Consider the following 21,123-nt stretch of genomic DNA (forward strand, 5'->3'; position numbering starts at 1 on the left):
ATCTCAGGTTGCGCACGTGAAAGAAAAAGGATCTAGCTCAACTGTGTAGGCTAAATAATGGCGGCAAAATATTAATTTTAAGACCCCAAAGTAAATTTTAGCTATAGGATTAAAAAAAAATCTGTAGAAAATATTAGAAATAGGCTAACAATGATTGACAATATAGTTGTTTTAATCAGTGATGTAAGAAGCAAGGTTTGTGATACTAATGGAGTTTCAAATGTCAACAGTATGGACAGCAGAAGAACATTTCTCAAAATGGCTGATTGCGGGGCCGATGGGCAGGGCCTCCGAGAGAAGTCAGCACTGGTCGGGAAACAATACGAAAAATGGGCCCCATAATATTCTTTAGCAAATATACAACTAATTTGTATCTTATGTTGCATGTTCGTGTTAAGCTGAAATTAGCCTACTTTCTTCAGCATGAAAAGAACTTCGTTCAATGTAAAAATCATCAATAATATAATCATTGGATTACACTTGCAGCAAAAATGTCATTGAGGCAAACTATTTTGTTTAGAAAGCTTTTTAAACACACAATAAACCTACAGGCAACGAAAATAGTTCAACCAACCATTTACTTCAGGAGTATCCAAACTTTTTCCCACGCTTGCCAGATTTGGTAATAAGTGTTCGCGGGCCAACAGCTACAATAATTTTTCTGCAAACTGCAAGTTGAATTTATATGATTTCTGTGTGTCTGCAGGCCAAAAATAACACATTGTACAACAACAGGCGCGGGCCATACAAAAACGTCTCGTGGGCTGGAGTTGGCCCGCTGGCCGGACTTTGGACATCCCTGATTTAATTAAACCCTGTTTGGACTTTTTGCAATGCAAAGTTACGGATCACAGCATCAAATGATAAAATTTTGCGACGTCTGAATTGATGCACAACACGTATAATTAGGCTTTTCAATCAGTTTTGAATCATAGGCCTACTGGAGCGCAAACAATTCTTTACAAATTTCAGTAGCCCAATTGCTAAAACCACGTTCTCAAAGCGCAACCGTTGGAGGTAGCTACCGGAACACAAAAAAAATCATCACAACACTATTTGGAAAAACCTTTCGAAATATGGGGTGGTTCGTTCTAGTTTGCAGCTGAAGTTTGCTGTGTGGCTTTCTGTCAAAAGTACCAACTCATCCAAAATTTCTTGAAAAATGTCATTGTTGTAGCCTACAAATGGTTTAAATTTGTCCTACATGCCCACAACTGCACAACAGATATACGATGAAATTTTCATGGAACTTCAAACTCATCGACGATATGTTTGAGTTTGTTGATACATTTGTCAATTCCAACAACTATCGAATCCCCTTTGCAATGTACGGTAAAATACATTTCCTTTGAATGATTCAGCTAGTTAAGTGGAGTTATATAAGCGTTCTGTCCTCAGGAAAAGAAAATCATTTTCTTTTACTGTAAATTTATAATTGCCACTGCAACTTTAGCTTGCGAGTAGTAGCCTACTCTTCTCAGCTTTCTCTTACTTAGATTACATCTTGCTTTAATTTCATTAAATTCATTAGTAAATCTTGTTTAGGATCGTAACCCACATAATGCAAAGCAGTCACAAATTTAAAACTGCTAGTTGTAGGCTACTTTAGCGTTGACGCAGCTTCCGATCAAGCTCTTGGTTCCAACTTCATGCATTTAAGAAACGGCTTTAGAGCTTCAATTGCAAAAGGGTAATGTAAAGCATTGGGTTTGACTGCGCCACGCCTTGATTACCCTCTCAAAGTCAATTTTCTTTGCAAGATGATAGGACAGCTTTCTTTAGATTTTTCAGAATTTTTCCTGTGACTGGGCTATAACTTTAAAGATGCCACAAGCTTACAGATAATCAATTACTCCAAAAATGATAAGACATTTGAACAACGCTGTCTGTAGGAAACATTATGAATTCCAACTAGATTAAGACTAAGCAACAACATCCATAAACAAAAAACTCAAATAAAGAAAAAACTCACTACCTTCCAAAATCACATCATGAGAAGCATGACCACCAAAAGGCTACTTGACCACACGAAAACAGAAGATCTTTTAACTATGACAAAATTACATCCAATTGCAGCAATAATAAAATCAAAAATTTTAAAACTGTTCGGCCACACTAAAAGGTCACAATTCGGAATCAGCAAAGTTTGCACAGAAGGAAAAGTAGAAGAAAAAGGAAAACGTGGCAGACAACCAAAACGATGGCAAGACAACATCCAATCATGGACCGGACTCAACTTGGCGACACTGGGCGAGCTGGCTCAAAATCGCCACTCTTGGAAGCAAATAATTCATGTTGATGCGCAATCTGCTGCAGGCGGAGATGATGACTGATGATGATCCATAAACAAAAAATATACAGGATTTACTTTCTTTAATCGTGCTTGGACTGATGCCTTTAACTTTCCCAGATAACTTATGTTGGATACAACCTCCTATGCCTGGCCAACGCAGATTTTGAAGTTAAGGTTCAGTTGTCAAGCAAAAATAGTTCCCGCGTAGCTAAAACAGCATCAGTTTTCAAGTTGAAACTATCAATACAATCGAAACCGTTCAGTGATACAGAAATCATTTCAGCTTCAAATTTTACGTCTTGAAGCTGTTCAACATCGCCTACCTTAACACGAAAATGATGTGTTCTTGAGGAGAAGCATCGAGAGTGACATTTACAATGATTGAGAAATACTTGGAACTACGCACTTCATTTAAGAATTTGTTGATTGTTTAGTTGATACATTTTTACTTTAGTACTAAAAATGGGCCCCCCTCAAAAGTGCAAAAACAAAAAACTACTCGTTTTTCCTTTACAATGTTTTGCTAGGGGGGAAACGGGCCCGACTTCCCCCCCCTCTCGGAGCCACTGCCGATGGGACAAGTTGTGCCATCGGCCTCTTATAGGCCTTTTAATTTGTCTTTCCAAACAATGAGGATGTAGCCTTAATTTCTCAAAAAGATATAGTAAAAAAATTATCCTTGTCTACAACAACACGCCTAAGGGGCATTCTACGTTTCTCAGTGAATTTCGTCTGTATGGACAATCTTCACATGGATATTGCAATTGCTTACGAACATTGACAAAAGAACTTGACCTTTCATGTTGATTTTTCACTTTTAATGTAAATAAACCAATTTCAGTTTTTTCAATCATTTTTTGTACTTCTTTTGTGCAATTTCAGATATGTCCCATCGGTCCCATAACACTGCCCCATCGGTCCCATAGGTATGAGACCCATGGGACAAGCAACAACGTTGATAAAATTTTGAATAACTCAATAACTAATTATAACATTTCAATAATTTTTGCATAATACCTCGTAAGTCTCTGGATCTACAAACTATGAAAAAATGGAAGACGTAGCATTTAGGCTATGTTGGAGTCGTTATTAACAAATAAAAAAATCTGTCCCATGGGTCCCGCACCTACCCGTCTACATTGTGTAGATCTAACATCCTCACGGGATACATTATAGGCCTACTACGTCCAGAACTTGTGAAGCTTATTCACAACAAATAAAAGTCAGACCAAACAGAATTATTGCCGCAGACATGAATATTTTACAAACCTGTTCTCCGCTTTACATGGACATCGCTTTTAAGAGATTGGTCACTTTTAATTGTATAGTCAAGTAGTATTTCACTTAAGCTTCAGAGTTTGTACCTCAAAAAATAGATTGTACTTCAAAATAAACAACCGTCGTCAAGCTTTTGCACTTTTGCCGCTTGGTTGCACTCCAGATAAACTAAATTATTTCACAATGTAGATACTAACGACCTGTTTTAGCCTGATGATGCATTAGGCTAAAACAGGTCGTTTGTATGTGCATTGAAGTAAACAACGATCATGCTGCTAAAAAACGAAACTCATTCTATTGCATAACCGAATTATATTAACAACATTACTAGGGGCGTAGCAAGCACAAATTCCGGAAGAGGCAAATCAATATTATTGCACATGTCAGTGAGCGCTGCAACGAACCGGCGAAGGCGAAGCACCCGCAGGGGGATCTGGGAGGCTTCCCCATAAAATTTTGAAAAAAAAAATACTTCAAAATTGCGCATTCTGAGGACATTTTCAGCCTAAATCAATAGTAAAATTCTGTCAAAAGATGCTGTAACACAAGTTGAAATGTTTATTTAAAATATTTCGGTGAAGCAATTGCCCCCTTTCCCCCTCATTACGTCCATGAGCATTAGTATAGGCTACCCATCAATAGCTGCAGCATCGGCACAATTCTCGACTATGCGTTAGTAAATGTGGGTTTGATTCTCTATCGGGTCATACTAAAGACCTTTTAAAAATAAATGGGACTAAACTTCATTCCTGCTTGGCATTCAGCAGAAGGGTGGGTTTACGTACGTTTCCGACGTCGTTCACAACCGCTCAACACTCTGCTCTCGGGGTATAAGCTGTTATCCTACGGGCTGAGCGAATGGCGTTCGGACTAGGGACAAGGACTCCTTCAAAAAAAAAACGGGAGTCAATTGCAATTCCATGTTAGGGCCTGGGAAGGAGCAAAAATTACTGAACAAACACAGCATCGGCAGAAGTACCGTACCGCGACCGTATATTTTAGCAATTCCTGCATTATCTGATCGACATTTCAAACGAAATAAAAAATCACTATCTTAATTAAATTGTCTACTAATGAACAACAATATTTGAGAATAAAATTGCAATCAACTTTTAATCGGGCTAATTGTATTGGGACCAATGTGAGATGATCAATTACCGCGTGGTCCAATTAGGCCGAAAAATGTTTATCAAAAAGTGGCAATGGCATTATTGAAAGGGTCCTCCAAAATGAAAGCTAATTAAAAACGTTCTGTTGGCCTTATTTAACAAATAAACTTACAAAACTTAAAATTTCCCAATGCCGCTTGACAAACATTTAATAATGACACCCAGCATGTAATTCATTCATTGAACTAGAAAAATAAAACCTTGTTAACAACCTAAGGCCCTAGATTAAAACAATAAAAACTATTAATACTACAAAAAGTGCTCAATGCTAAGCAAAAAAGCAAAGCAGAGAGAATTAAATCAAATATAGTTATTACTATCTGAATCCTTAACAGCCTGTTTCACCTACACGGATCATCAGAAGTTCTTATTCAAATAGATTCTGTGTAGGTGAAACAGGCTGTTAAGGATTCAGATAGTAATAACTATATTTGATTTAGGCCCTAGATAATAATATATTTTGTAAAATCAACAAATAGCAGATTGAAGTTAAGTATTTAGATGAGTTTGTATCCGAACTGTTTTTGATTTCATTGGTCAGCCTACTTCAGGCCTATTGTGGTGGTGCTCCATGTTGTTCTACTGTATGTGTTTTAAAGACGACTCGACATTGAAAAGAGGAGAATCTCCGCAGCGACCGGAAATCCTTTCAAGCAATTGGTATATTCACGAAGAGAATGAAAAAAAGATGATCGCCATCAACATAACATGGTCTATCTACAGTAAGATATCTTGATATAGAAACATATAGGCCTATTTAAGGGGATGTAGGGATTTGCAAACTCATTAATGGTCTCGATCGAACGAAATGGAAGACGCCGTAGCCTACTGAAGTCTTACGAGTTATAAGACGCCAGTTAACAACATCCTTATCGTCATAAGACGTGGTTAAGAACAGCATACTGGTCAAGTAGTACAATTTCAACAGAGGTTCTATTCCCATTCATGCCAAGGTCGTTCAAAATTTCCATCAAGTTGGAAGTTCGATTCCGGCTTAAGACACGTGGATATTCACCACTGATGATCCCAAACAAGGGTAAAGTCGAGGATGGCCTCTTCTATTTTCATTTGATCGGGGTCTTCAATATATCTTTTGAAACTTCGCTGGTACTTTTTGTTTTCACATGCGATTTTTTACAGCGGCTGACATTTCTGAGGATGGATACCTTATTCGCGCTTGGAGGTCAATGAGCGACTTTTCGTGGCTATTTTGGATTCGAACCATTAACGTCGATACATCTGAAGATCAAAACCAAAAGGTTTTTTTTTTCAATAAACCACGTTTCTGCCAACTTTTATACAAAACTTATGTTCGACAAGCTGTCGTTCGATGTAGCCAATGTTTGGTTACACTTGATTACGACCAACTCCTCCTGCAAAGCTAGGACTTTGATTATTTACGGTTTTGAGTTTTTAGAATACCAGTTTTTTTCGTTTTTTTGTTTTAGAATACCAGTCTTCTCTTATGGCTCTGTCGCTAAATGACCGAGTTGGTAAACAAAACAAAAGAACGACAAGATGAAACGGTCCAGCTATAAATACTTTTGGTATGTGCGCTTGAGCAACGCACTTCAAGGAAAACTCTCCATTCAGCGGCCCATAATGGATGGAACAATTTACAAACTACAACACTTCTATAACAAGCGGAAACTTCACTCTGTCGATCTCAGTAACCGGTTTTGTGTCAGTGGTTGAAAGCTTCCATAAGCATGAGCAGTAGCGTTGACAGGGGCGTGCAGGAGTATTTTTGTTCCGAGCCAGGAGGGATTTTTTTAGATCCGAGCCCGGGGATACATTTTAGAAACCTGAAAACTAAAAAAACATTTTCGTATTCTTTGGATATTGCGGTGTTTTCTTAGAAGTGCCTTGATTTGGGGCTCGAGGATCTCCTTGGTACTGAGCCCAAATTGTCCCTTCAACGGCTCTGAGTATGAGATGTTGCAACAATCAATTAAGCTTCCTGCCCCAGAGAGACTTATTCAATTCGAGGATGCAAATTCTCATTCTTGATTAATCAATCACGTCTGCAACAATTCTTGCAATATTTGGCACGCAACAAGTATAAAAGCTTGACTACCATTTTTAAGACGATCGTCAACTATGATCAATTCGGTTTGGAACCGTATTTGGATCTTAATCCAGGCCATACATACTATTTCACCATATCAAGTTTGCCCTTGCCCAATGATGAAGAAAGGATAGAAGATCTGAGAGCTGCAAAATCAATTTATATTCCAGGTTGGGCTGATCGAGTACCGGTATTCAATAAAACAGTAACCGAAAAAATGTAAAACTTTCTGCTTTTTCGTTTGCTATTGATTCATGATGCAACTGAAATGAAATATAAAAGTGCTAACAGTCACGTCTTCTCTTTGTAAAGAAAGATCTTGAGTAAAAAAAAGGCTCATTAAAAACCACTTGTAAGGCATATGCAGCTAATAAGGCCCGGCCAGTAATAAGGCCCACCTCCTGGATCTCCGTTGTTACAAATCTCTTAAACAAAATTGGAAGCTCTGATTGCTGCTATGGTGAATTGAGACTAACTGGTAAAGTTTCACAGCCTAAAGTTGAGAACTTTTTGAGTTACGGAAAGTTGAAGTTTGGGGGGACTGAAAATGAGTGGTTTTATTAATTTTCACATATTTTAGACTGCTCTGCAGTTAACAAACCGCTTTGACTTCCGTTTTTTTGCATTTTATGTGAAAGATATGTGCATGCTGATGCAGTAAAACCAATAAATTTGAACTTTTTTTCTAATTAAAGCAAGACTGATAATGATGATCAGACTAGGCTAATTTTGGTAATGAGGGCCCCTGGGGTAACATTGTGCACTAGGGTGGAGTGAAAAAAAATTTTTGTAAAATTTTTATTAGCTCGGGGTTGGAAAACTTGCAAATTACTACTAAAACTAATTGTGCAAAATTAAAATGTAATCTGACGAGAGTTTGATCTGCCACCAGCCACTTGAAAATTTACTATTGGGCCATTCCGTGTCAATTCACACAGTCAAGAAATTCAACCTCTTCAATTTTTCTTAAATTTTACACACCTTTTCACTATTTTATATGATGAACACCTGCAAAATTTGAGTGAAATTTATTGAGAAACACGAGAGTTATAAAGCATTTAGTTTGGGGGGTCTGCCAAGGGGGCACAATTTTTTTATTTTTGGCCATGTTTGAGGTCCTATTACTGCTTAAGTAAATTAGGCAAGAACCTAATTTTTTTACAGGTGATAATAATTCTGCCAAATATTGAAAAAACAACACCGTTCACATTCCCACTTTAAAAGGTCAAAGGTCACTCATAGACATCCAAATGTGGCCGTTTCCAGCTCTCGGTTAAAATTTTCCAAAATTTCAAAACCTTGCCAAGACCCTATTTTTGATTGGTTTTGGCTGAAATTTAGTAGAAATGTTGTTTACAAGATTCTCTATGAAATTTCAGAGTACATTTTTACTGGGGTCATGGGTAATCGGGATATTAAAAGGACCTCTTTTTTGCTTTTTGTAATTTTGACCAATGTTTCACATTAAATACCTCCCAACCCCTTTAATATTTTGTACTGAAATTTTCTCAGTTTATAGAGAATCCTGTAAACAACATTTCTACTAAATTTCAGCCAAAACTAATCAAAAATAGGGTCTTGGCACGGTTATAACATTTTAGAAAATTTTAGCCGAGAGCTGGAAAGGGCCACATTTGGATGTCTTTGACGTCTGACCTTTTAGAGTGACAATGTGAACGGTGTTGTGTTTTCAATACTTGTCAGCAGTACTATCACCTGTAAAAAAATTAGGTTCTTACCTAATTTACTTAAGCAGTAATAGGACCTCAAACAAGGCCAAAAATTAAAAAATTCTGCCCCCTCGGCAGACCCCCCCAAACTAAATGCTTTATAACTCTCGTGTTTCTCAATAAATTGCACTCAAATTTTGCAGGTGTTCATCATATAAGATAATGAAAAGGTGTGTAAAATTTAAGAAAAATTGAAGAGGTTGAATTTCTTGACTGTGTGAATTCACACCGAATGGCCCAATGGTAAATTTTCAAGTGGCTTGTGGCAGATCAAGCTCTTGTCAGATTACATTCTAATTTTGCTCAACTAGTTTTAGTAGTAATTGGCAAGTTTTCCAACCCCAAGCTAATAAAAATTTTATAAAAAGTTTTTTCACTCCACCCTATTGTGCACCCCTGGTTAAGAAAGTGGGGGTTAAAGACTTGAGTGACCTAAACAATTCTTGTTACACCATTAATCCAATTTGTTATTGCAATGGAAATATCATAATTTCAGAATCAAAATACTTTATCATCCCTACCATATCTAAAAACACCATGTCGCCTTTTAAAAAATGGAGCATGGGGCGGGGGAGGGAATAGTTGTCTCTGTGTATTTAATTATTAGTTATGTGCCTGTGTTGTCGATTAGAATTTGTTTTGTGGTGTGGTTATAGTAAAAATACACCTTTTCCATCACTTTTGGTGCTAATTCAAACCGGGCCTTATTCACAACACGTGCATCTAATAAGGCCCGCTTGAGATTTTTTTTTATTTTTTTAATATTTTACAACCCCTTTTACTTAGAAACTTGTTTCATAGATATGTTGTTTAAATAGACCCAAAGTATCCTCATTCCAAGTTTCGTTCAAAATTATGCAGTATTTAGAAAAATATTGAGGTTTGAAAATTAGCGGGCCTTATTAGCTGCAGGTGCCTTAGCATAAATTTCGTTGAGTGTTCCTTTTATCATGATACAGGTAAAGTTTAAATATACCTTGTTATAATAATGATTGACTTAAAATCATAATAAAATTTGCCCCACACATGCTACAAATTAATTCCTGCATGTGGTCCATTACATTACTCGTTTAAACTGAATATGCAGTCAGTTGCAAAGTGCGAACCTACTTTTTTTGCTTTCTTTGCAGAATGCCGAGATAACGCTCTCATCAACAAAGCCTACATCTGTGAAATGATAAGTGAGTTATTTCAAGTCTGATCGCAATTCAAATGCTTTGTTATTACAGAGTTTGCTTATGTCCATAAAGTTAAACATGTTTGAGAGCTTTGTTCGTCCTCACATACAAACCAAAATCCGCTCCAATTGCTAAGGATCATTTTCAATAAATTGTATAGATCAAATAGAAAACAAAATTTTGAAAAAAGTCAAAATTCGTCAAAATTTTGTCTCATCTACTCAAAGTAAAATTGATCAGTAGCACAGCTAAGAATTGGTAAAAGAGGTTTCGTTAGTTAGTGTCGTTGTCACAGTGTAGGCTAGGCTACACAGGCTAGGCTATCTATCCAGCTTGTAAATAAGTGAGGCTCTAAAACTAAAAAGAGGCAGACAATATGTGGAAGAAAAACTTTGGACAGAGAAGTGATCTACAAGCAGAACTAACAAAACGGTTAAGGAACTGAAAAAAAAGTGCGTAGGGATAGTCGCTTGTTTTCGATAGATGATTACACGAAGAGCTAAACGTGAACGTTATGTGGGAATGGACTAGAACTATGAAAGATCTTAGAAAGAGTAGGATTTGTTTGAAAATAGTTCCAAAATTGTTGAATGATGAACAAAAGGAGCCACTTGTGCTAAGAAATTTTGAAACCAAAATAAACCTGTTGTTGTAGAATGTAGAGCCATCATGTGGCGAGGTATAGATGTGGATTTATTAAAGCAAAACATTCACCAAGGATTTATTCCTACAAAACAAGACCCTCAGAACAAAAGAGATACAGATGCTGATTGCTTTCTTTGACACCTATTAGTGGAATTGTTGGGGAAGATTTTTTTATATGAGGTTAAACGATGAACCAAAATGTTTTCAAAAATAAAGTAGTATACAAATACAAAATACTTTGATCTTTGAATTGTATAATACGAGAAATGAGAAGAGTTGTAGGAAGGAAGTCATGGAAGCTTTAGTGTGACAATACTGCTCCTCATAATCGATTGAGAATAGAAGAATTTCAAAAGCATTGTGGTATAAGAGTAGCCGAAAGCTACCGAATTTAACAAATCTCGCTCAATAAGATTTTTATTTTGTTTCTCACACTCGAAGGAAGTGTTTTGAAGGACTCGATTTCAGGACTCCACAGTTATTGACATTCGCGTTGACAGGAAGGTCCAGAGGGTAGGCTACGCTTAGACCCTGGCCTGGGATGAGTTTAAGGGCCTGTAATTTTTCAAAGAGCCGAAAAGAAACCTCCACATATTCTTTGGAGGTTGTGCGTTTTTCTTAGAAGTGTCTTGATTTGTCGTCCGAGACCGAGAGCCTCATTGGTATCGGGCAAAAATTATCCTCTCAACGGCCCTGGTTGCTGAAACAACCATGATACAAAAAGGCTCAAAGTAATTCCTTTGAGAAGTAGCTTACTGGAAAGTGTGACCTGTGTGAATTTAAACTGAATAGGCTACTGTATTTTTACTTTCAAGTTGCAAAATTATTTAGACAGTCTCGTTACTTTTCAAATAGGCCAGGGGTGTCCAAAGTCCTGCCCGCGATACGTTTTTGTACGGCCAGCGCCTGTTGTTACACAACGTGTTATTTTTGGCTGGCAGACACACAGAAATCATACAAATTCAACTTGCATTAAAAAAAAAAAAAATAGTGAAGACAGTATTTTCTCACGGAGAAAAGCCAGGCGAGAAGCGTTAGAATCATTGTTGCGTCATAATTGCCAAGTCGACTGCAGTGTATTCAGTGAGGAGTGATTCAATCACGCATTCATCCGTTTTCTTGCTGGTGAATTCAACAACCGCTTTCGAGATCTTTTCGCAATTGTAAATGGCTTCTTTTTATTCATTTCTTTCTTCTTGAACCCTGATGAGGCTCAAACTTATTTGCAGCTAATTGAACTTTTCTGCGACGCCGAAAGCAACATCTTTCTTTCTTGCCTTTTTACCAACAGCTGGATGAAAACAAATTTGTAGAAATGCAAAAGTTTACAAAGAAAATGTGTAGGTTGTTCAGTTTACATATTTATGTGAGCACTTACTCACTGGCCGAGTGGTTTCTGCTTCGGCTCTGGTGCTGGTAGATCTGAAATCGATTCCTGGTCGGGTCAAACCGATGACTTAAAAGGTACCGATTGTCTTTTTTATTGCATAACGCAGTGAGAATAAGTCAGGTAATAATGTGATGACATTTTTATTCTTCACTTTAACAAAGTTTCTGGATCTGCTAATTTCTGATGGAAAGCAGACAAAATATACAGCCTAAAGCCTGGTCTACACTACAAGCCAGAAAAGCGCAAACGCCTGCAATGTCCAGCCTTGACTGACTAAAAACTGTCTACACTGGCAAATTTGATCTTGCGACCGTGTGCATTCAAGCGCTAACAACTTCACTTTCTGCTTGGTTACGTCATCTGGCTGGAAATTCGCCTTCAATTGATTTAAACTTATCAATCAAACGCATCCATCACTGTACTGACACAGTGCAATAGGTCAACTGAAAATAATCTAGAATAGTATTGTAGACCTAGAGCTATCCTATAACTTGTACAGTTGAACACTGCAATCAATGCAAGGCTAGCCTAGCAGGTAGGCCAACCCAAGTTTGACCAAAAGCCTGGTGAAGTGCTACCTGAACCTGACCAACAGCTAAAGATAGTTTGAATCAGTCTAAGAGGTAGGGCTATCATACTAACTTTAATCAGGAAGGCCAACTTTAATCATACCAAAAGCCTAGTGAAGTGCCACCTTAACCAAACTAACAGCTAAGTAGGCCTATGTAAGACTTTTTTAAACCTAACTTTTTAATTTTTATCTACACACACCAACTAACCTATTAACTGAAACACAGTAGGCTACCATCCTTCCAGAAAACTGAAACTGCCTTTCCACTAGGCCTACCATATTTTCATCCGTGACGCGACAATTTATCGAAAGAATTTATCGAACGACAGTTCATCAAACGACAGTTTATCGAAAGACAGTTCATCGAACGACAATTCATCGAAACGACAGTTTATCGAAACGACAGTTCATCGAAACGACAGTTCATCGAAACGACAGTTCATCGAACGACAGTTTATCGAAACGACAGTTCATCGAACGACAATTCATCGAAGGGGCTAGAAGCTAGGGGTTAGGGGCTAGGGCAGTGGTTTCCAACCTTTTTTATCCGGTGGACCCTTTTAGTCGATATTCAAATTTAAATTCCCCCCTATAAATTTAGTTTGTCAAAAACTCGTTTATATTATTATTGTAATCTAAGTCTTGGAAGATAAACTAAATTTTCACTAGTAATAAGCTTTTTAGCCTGTAATATTCCTTTTCATATTAAAATAATTTAATTCATGAAGGACGTTGCTGAAAAGTATTTTATTCAAAGAATACATTCAAAATATAAGAGTCATTGCATTTAACAGTCTGTGAAGCTTGTGATGTTTTGTTTCGACAACTGATGAATGCTGGAAGAGTATTGGAAAGAGCACAACGAATAGCATTCTCCACGTCTCATCTGTTTCTCTGTTTTCTTTTCATTTGCAAAGTTGAAAAACTTGATTCGCATAGATATGTGGAAGCAAATGGAAGGATATTTCTTTGCCACTTTGGAATGGGAATTACACATTAATGGCCAAAATCCAGTGATTGATAAATCTGTTTTGAGTTCTAAAAATTCATCCTGCCATTCATCGGGAAGTTTTTCCATCAACAATGTGAATGAATTTCGTATTAAATCAAGATTATCGTCATAAGTTTCAGGAAAATATCGAATGAATTCCAGTTCTAATGCTGTGAGATGTTGCAAAATCAATTCTTTTTCCAACTCTGGAAGAACTTGTTCTTTGCCGTCAACAAACAGCACCGATGATAATTCTTTAAACACAGTAACATGTTCAATAATTGTTCATTCTAACTTTTCTCTTTCAATTATCAAGCTTGCTGGTGAAAGCTTCCAAAGCATCTTTAAATAATGCTGAGCGGTACTGGCATCTGCTCTTGGAAGGGCCACCCAAGCCAGGGTGGTCGAAAGGTAGAGGCTAGACAAAACGTAGTCTCCCTGCGACCAGGACAGATTGATTGATTGAATGTTTATCCTCGGACTATAGGAAAGCCTCGGACTGGAGAGCAAACCTTAACGTGCGTTGCTGAAGCGCGCACCCCGAGAGTCGAACCAGCGCCAACTGAGCAACTGAGCCTTCTAGTACCTTAAGACAATCTTCTAATGACATTGACATAAATCAATCACTCTTTTCCAACCGGCCTTGAGCCTGAATGAGGCAGTAGCCTACAGTTTGTAAATTCCCATGGTATCAATATGTCAATGACTCATGGATACAGATAACCCCTGTTGATGTGCAATCTGCTTTGAACGGAAATGGCGATTGAATATATAGGCTACCATATATTGGTGTTTTTCCCTTGCATTTTCAGATTTAGTTTATTCAATGGACTAAACATATCAACCAAATAAGCAAGGAGTCTAATCCATCTGTCATCATTCAGCAATGAAACACATTCCAATTTTATTTAAAGGTCAAAAAATAATTTAAGCTAGTCTCTGAGCTCAAGCACTCGCTTAATTGGTTACGTTTCCTCATGAAAGCCATTGAGTATTTGAATGAAAAAGAAGTAGGCCTTCGTGATGGTCTGCATCCATGTCAGTGCACAGTTGCTTAAATAATCGGGAATTAATCTAATAATAATTTCCTCTTTAATGCTCCAGTCTAGGCCAACTTACCAGGCTTAAAAAGGTTTACAATCCTAAAACCAAATTCCCCATGAAAATTGCAAAATTCCCCCCTAGTGGGGAATTCCCCCCGGCTGGGAACCACTGGGCTAGGGGTTAGGGTTAGAATTAGGGGTTAGAGGTTGGGGATTGGGTGTTAAGGGGTAGGGGTTAGGGGTTGGGGGTTAAGGGGTTGGGGGTTAAGAGGTAGGGTTAGAGGTAAGGTTAGGGTTAGGGTTTAGTGGTTAGGGTTTAGTGGTTAGGGTTTAGTGGTTAGGGTTTAGTGGTTAGGGTTTAGTGGTTAGGGTTTAGTGGTTAGGGTTTAGTGGTTAGGGTTTAGTGGTTAGGGTTTAGTGGTTAGGGTTTAGTGGTTAGGGTTTAGTGGTTAGGGTTTAGTGGTTAGGGGTTGGGGGTTAAGGGTTAGGGGTAGGGTTACGGTAGGAGTTTGTGGTTAGGGGTTAGTGGTTAGTGGTTAGGGGTTGGGGGTTAGGGTTAGGGGTTAGGTTTTCGATTAACTGTCGTCAGTCATTCGATAAACTGTCGTTCGATAAACTGTCGTTTCGATAAACTGTCGTTTCGATAAACTGTCGTTCGATGAATTGTCGTTCGATAAACTGTCGTTTCGATAAACTGTCGTTCGATAAACTGTCGTTCGATAAACTGTCGTAGTACCATTTTCATCACCCAAAAAGAGGACATGTTTAATAAGCAAGTAAAATGCCAGTGGATTTTTACGTTTAAACAAATTTTACATCTTCTTAGATGATGCTTCTTAGATGCGATCTTAGATGCCTATGTAGCAAAAGTGACAAATAAAAAACATAACATATTTATTTGTCAGATTCAGTCAATGAACATTTTGCTGTTCATTTGATTTTCTCCAAAGAAAACATGTGTTTTGCATTTTGAGCCATAGCTTATTGCAGATGAAGAATTGCTCGATTTTTAACAAGTCATTAAACAAAATCTATAGTTCTGCAATATTTGAACTATTCTGTACATTTTCTGATGTCTCATCATTTAAACAAATGCAAGCTAGCTATCAGGTTTCAGTCGCCTTTGCACTAGCTTTGGTATTGGTCGAACAGTTTAACATGATCAATACCAACATTTTTCTCTGACACATACTTCTACACACCGCTGAAAAGCATTATCCTATGCTTTGGTGTAAGACAGCATAAGCATCCAATCAAAGGATGTGAACTCGGAAAATGAATTTAGTGGTCTATTCATCCAAATAGGCAACACGAGAGCAGGGCTTTGCAGCCCCGGAGCCGTACATTTTCAACGGAGCTTGAGCCGGAGCTCTACGTGAAATTCAAAAGGTGCAGGAGCTGGAGCCACTTGTTTAAAAAATAGCTCCGGCTTCGATGTATTTCATAAGATGCTAAGCTACTACCATTGGCTGAATTCACATAATTTATCAACAACCCTTCACAAAATTAAGAATTGTTGCTTCTCTGGTGCCATATTTTCTAACTAACCACGTTGCTGGGGATTTGACAGCAGAGCAGTTACGTGTTCATAGCTGCAACCGATGGTACTGACCACTGACTGACGTTCATCCTTCGACCTCAGTTTTTGAAGTAGGTCTAATGGAGCCGCATCTGGCGCCGGAGCAGTGGTATCAATGAGCTCCGGAGCAGTGGTATCAATGAGCTTCGGAGCTGTAGCTAATTTATGATAAAAGAGAGCTCCGGATCTGGAGCAGTTTAATATTTACTCCTGCTCCAAAGCCATGCACAAGCGTCGAACAATAGAAATACATCTGACATCGCCATCGAGTAACACTGCCTTCGTTTGCCACAGAAATAAATGTATCCACCATATCCACAGCAAGCAATGTATTATGAACCCCAAAGTCAACAGACTAAACACTTTTCTTAAACAAGGATAGCCTACTTCTGCCACAGCTCACAGAAAGCATATTTTTCCTTTTTGGTATCTTTGCTTAGCCTTACCCAGCTAACATACCCTAATCGGGCCGGTATAGGGCCAATGCGGTGTTATATCGGGTCCCTTTATTGGCACGATACAGTAATCTATACAGGCCCGGTAAGAAAGTGCAAACAAGTTCTATTCTGGGCCGATACAGTATTACTACAGTTGCCGGCACGATGCCATTACCCAACCGGTATTTGTACCTTTAACATACCCTAATCGGGCCGGTATAGGGCCAATGCGGTGTTATATCGGGTCCCTTTATTGGCACGATACAGTAATCTATACAGGCCCGGTAAGAAAGTGCAAACAAGTTCTATTCTGGGCCGATACAGTATTACTACAGTTGCCGGCACGATGCCATTACCCAACCGGTATTTGTACCTTTAACATACCCTAATCGGGCCGGTATAGGGCCAATGCGGTGTTATATCGGGTCCCTTTATTGGCATGATACAGGTAATCTATACAGGCCCGGTAAGAAAGTGCAAACAAGTTCTATACTGGGCCGACACGGTATTACTACAGTTGCCGGCACGATGCCATTACCTACCCGGTATTTGTACCTTACACCCTCGTTCTGGCCTGTACAATGTCATTACTCAGCGAATATCACTATACGATGCCAATAATGGACCAGGGCAATGCCATTTATCTGCCTGTACCTCTAATAGATACTATGCCTGCGCCTACACCATGCCAATACCTACAAATGTACAGGCATATACAATGCCATCACCAAGCCTGCATCAGTAACCCTAACCCGTACTTTCAAACAGAAACAAGAAAATTCTGATGTGAAAATTTATTGAACATATGAGCAACCGATGGTTCGTCTTTTCCGTTCCCCTTCGCGGTCATTAAAATTTCGCATCCAAGTGCTGATACATTTTTCTATGGCACTTTCAGTGGCACCATCCAAGTTCGGTGTTCGCATAACAGCACCTGTAAAAGCAGATATTTTATTGTCTCAGAATAAGTAATGTTTACAGAATCATGCATCAAAACCATTATTAGTCGGCTGCATAGCCGAGTGGTGAGAACCCTGGAACGGCAATCGAAAGGGCGCCGGTTCGACACCGCTCGAGCATGCGGCTGTGTCTGTGGCAGGACACTTAAAGGCATGCCTGAAGGTGGACACGAAGATTGGCTTCCTTGCCTTCCCGTCCACTTAATCTAAATCTTCAACCACCGGGTGTAAGCCTGGATACGACAAACAAAAACATTATTATTCAGTCCAGCCGTGATGGCGTGAGAAGTGCGACATGGAACTTGTCGTAGAAAGGCGCAGTTTGCTACTGCTGACGACGCCCACTCACATTAAAAGCAAGGTGTTTAGAAGGCATGACTGTGTCACGTTATCCACCCGATGTATTGATGCAGACAATATCCCTGATATAAAAGCGTCACGAATCGCTTCATTGCGGCAAACTTCCGCGGTTTTGGCTTTATAATTGCAATCTCGAGATAGCCGCTTCAAGTTTAATACGTAATCATCTAGTGACTGTTCTGCCTGTTGTTTGCACGTCATTAGCAAATGTCTGGCAAATATGAGATTATTTGGTTTCACGTATAATCTTTCTAAAGTTCTTATTGCAAGGTCTTAAGTATTACATTCACTGATGTAATCGTAAACATCCTTATCAACGTGGACGATCAAACATCGCAGTTCATCGTCATCACTGATCTCTGGTTCAGCTGGAAATGCTGCAAGAAAATTCGCGAATGTTCGATGCCAATGTTTCCACTCTTTACCAGGGGCGGATCCAGGTATTCACTTTAGAGGGGGCGATGTCATAGGCAAGTGATCAGCCAGGCACAAACAACGACGGGGGTCTCCCCTAGAAAATTTAGATCAAATTTGATGCGTTCTGAGAGCATTTCGAACACAAATTATGAGAAATTGAAATTCTACAACTTAAAAAAACCTTCAACAATGCTGTTGTTTAACAAACGGAGGGATGAAAAGCTGATATGCCCTTGCCATGTCAAGTTGAAGCCTGAGCTATCTAGCCGCATTTATAGTTGAGACTGAAGGTTTCACTCTTGATTGTTTCACGGCAATTTAAAAATTGACCTCGGAAAGATAATAACAGGTAATTCTGTCTTCCCAATACTGATACAGACATTGAGGTTGTTATAGACTTACTGTATAACTTCGAGGTTTTATTCCTCTAACAAGTTTTGAATTGTTACAAAGAGCAATGAGGAAAGGTTATGCATACATTCAACATAATGAGCAACAAAAGTGGGGGCCAGGTCAAAACACTGGGTTATGCTCCACCCCCCGTAGAATCGCCACTATAGGCTAGGTATCGATTGTAAATTTTTATTTTGGACCAGCGAAACACTACAATTTGTACAATAGAATGGCAGCTAAACATAATTAAATGACGACCAAAAGATATAGTCCTCCTGAAAACGTGTTATGCACGGTCGCTGCACCAGACAAAAAAGAAACTAACAATAACAGAAACAACTATTTCTGGACTTCACAAATAAATCGAAAATAAAAAGCTACTTTGCCGGTACGGTAATACTAACAGGTGTCGTATTTTGACTACAACACAAAGTCAAGTTTGCGGTTTCTACTGTTGGCAAATCGATTTATCACGGAGTCTGTGTCAATTAAAATGTCCCGATGCTGGTATAGTAAGGCCAATCCATTTAGTCTTTCCTCGCCGATGTTGTTTCTCAGCCAGGTTTTCAACGACCGAAGAGATGAAAAGCTTCTTTCGGCTGATGCTGCGTTGACTGGCAAGGTTAATAGCATTTTTAGAAGAGAGCAGTGCCGGATTAAGGGGGGGCGGACTGGGCTGAAGCCCAGGGCCCCCACTTTTGGGGGCCCCCACTTCAAAGAAAAAAATCTACTAATTTTTTTAGTTGCACAACTGGAGATTACTGCTTAAATGTGCATCTCAAACAAGAAAGGGCGGCTCACCCATATGTGCTGCAGTGCTGCAGCACCCCTGCCAAACCCCAGTTATACAATTTTTCTTCATTTTTTTAACAAAAAAACATATTTATGTGATACTTTTATATCCGAAAATGGTACGGATTACGGGTCAAAGTTATGATAATGCTTCCAATATGAGTGGCAAGTATAACGGTCTTCAAGCTCTTCTGCGCGAGAAATGTAGTGTAGCTCATTATGTCCCTTGCACAGCACATTCACTTAATTTAATCGATAGCCTAAATGTCCAGTAGAAACATGCCGTTCTGCCGCTGAGCTTTTTGAATTGTTGCAAAGCCTTTACTCATGGCTCGTCTCATCTACTTATCGTTGGCAAGTCCATCTAAAATTCCTAGATGGTTTGCCTGTTTTGAAGACATTATCTGATACAAGATGGTCAGTTAGATATGAATAATGATGCAGTTCTTCTTCTATCGAGTCTTCTAAAGTTCGTTGATACACCACAGATTGACACATTCTTCCGCAACGGAGTTATACACTGACAGGTCCCACCTACTGCACCGGGTGGCAAGCCGAGGGCAAACAAGAAGGTGATCCGTTGTATAGGCGTAGCCAGGAAGGCGAAAGAGGCCATGCCCCTCCCCAAATTTTCCAAGTTTGGATTCTAAAGTTGAGCGCTTTGCTGAAAATATAATAAAGTTTGTAGAAATTTATATCGTTTTCCAAGACATCTGGCTATTAACACCCCCAAGGACTTGTTTTAGAGTTTAGACACACAGAAAGACACCAATAAATTTTACAAATCGTAAATCGCGCAAAATTTACGCGATTTACGTTTCTTTGAACTAATTTGTGGAAGCAATTTCAGAATGGCTTACTCTGTTGGGTTTTTGTGTGGTTATTGAGTTTTTGTGTAGCTGAGTTTTAGTGTTCTCTAATTTTAGCTGCAGTTTTTGCCCGTTCGTGTGTAAGAGCTACCTTTATAAGTTAATAGCTGTTTATCTGCTAATAAATTTCATACAAATATTACCCTAAAAGTGTTTTCAGAAAGCGCTATAATCCATTGTTTGAGTGTAATTTTTCAAAAATTTTCCGGGGGAGCATGCCCCCGGACCCCCCTAGAATACGCGTGCCTTCGGCACGCTCTAACCCCACTACCACTTTTATTGCTTCAACCCACCAGGATACGCCACTGCACATCAAGTGGCGATGGCTTTAAATCAAACACTTTGTTGTTCTCTTCAAATCATCAAATATTTGGCCCCCCCAAAATTTTGGCTGCGCCACTGGTCCGCTGTTCGGGGCTCGGTGCCACAGATACATGCAACTGGGCCCGTGTCGTAGCCCCACTCCACCATTAATTTTTAGCGAAAAATGTCACTTGATAAGGGCCCCCACTTTCATCTCGGCCCAGGGCCCCATAAACCCTTAATCCGGCCCTGGAAGAGAGTGTACGATTGTGTACACATTTTCATCACACTGTTGTAAAGCTTCTTCCGCAGTCATCGGTAAGACTGCAGCAGTCGCTGGAACAGTTTTATTTTCCCACTTCTCCTTCCACAGTTGGATCTCTGAACCTTGAGCAGATTCCACTGATTCTACACTATAGGCTATATATGACGTAACAAGCCGTTGTAGGCATTGAAAATGACTTTTGTCAATGCTATCGGGTCGATACTTGAGCAATTTCTTGGTAGCAATGATGTTAGGTGTCGAGATGCTAAAGTCTCATCGAAAAAAATTGAGCTTTGCTGTTTCTAGATGCAAATTCAAGGTAGAATTCCAATGGTTTTAGTTCCACGTCTGACCGTCAAAGTTGCCAATAACCTGCTCTGTCAACTAACTTAT

At 39.0% G+C, this 21,123-nt stretch overlaps 1 protein-coding gene across 2 annotated transcripts in view; it reads left to right on the top strand.

Moving 5' to 3' along the window:
* Positions 1-21,123, top strand: part of LOC145778770 (uncharacterized) — a 37,665-nt gene that overhangs the window by 777 nt on the left and 15,765 nt on the right. For both annotated transcript variants that reach the window (XM_082590346.1, XM_082590347.1), the window contains exons 2-5: positions 5,340-5,462; positions 5,881-5,999; positions 6,828-6,978; positions 9,669-9,719. In XM_082590346.1, coding sequence (XP_082446472.1) covers positions 5,340-5,462; positions 5,881-5,999; positions 6,828-6,978; positions 9,669-9,719 — 444 coding nt within the window. The remainder of the gene's footprint in view (positions 1-5,339; positions 5,463-5,880; positions 6,000-6,827; positions 6,979-9,668; positions 9,720-21,123) is intronic.

The sequence above is a fragment of the Aplidium turbinatum genome, chromosome 10 (genome assembly GCF_918807975.1).
Source record: "Aplidium turbinatum chromosome 10, kaAplTurb1.1, whole genome shotgun sequence".
Taxonomy (NCBI): Eukaryota; Metazoa; Chordata; class Ascidiacea; order Aplousobranchia; family Polyclinidae; genus Aplidium; species Aplidium turbinatum.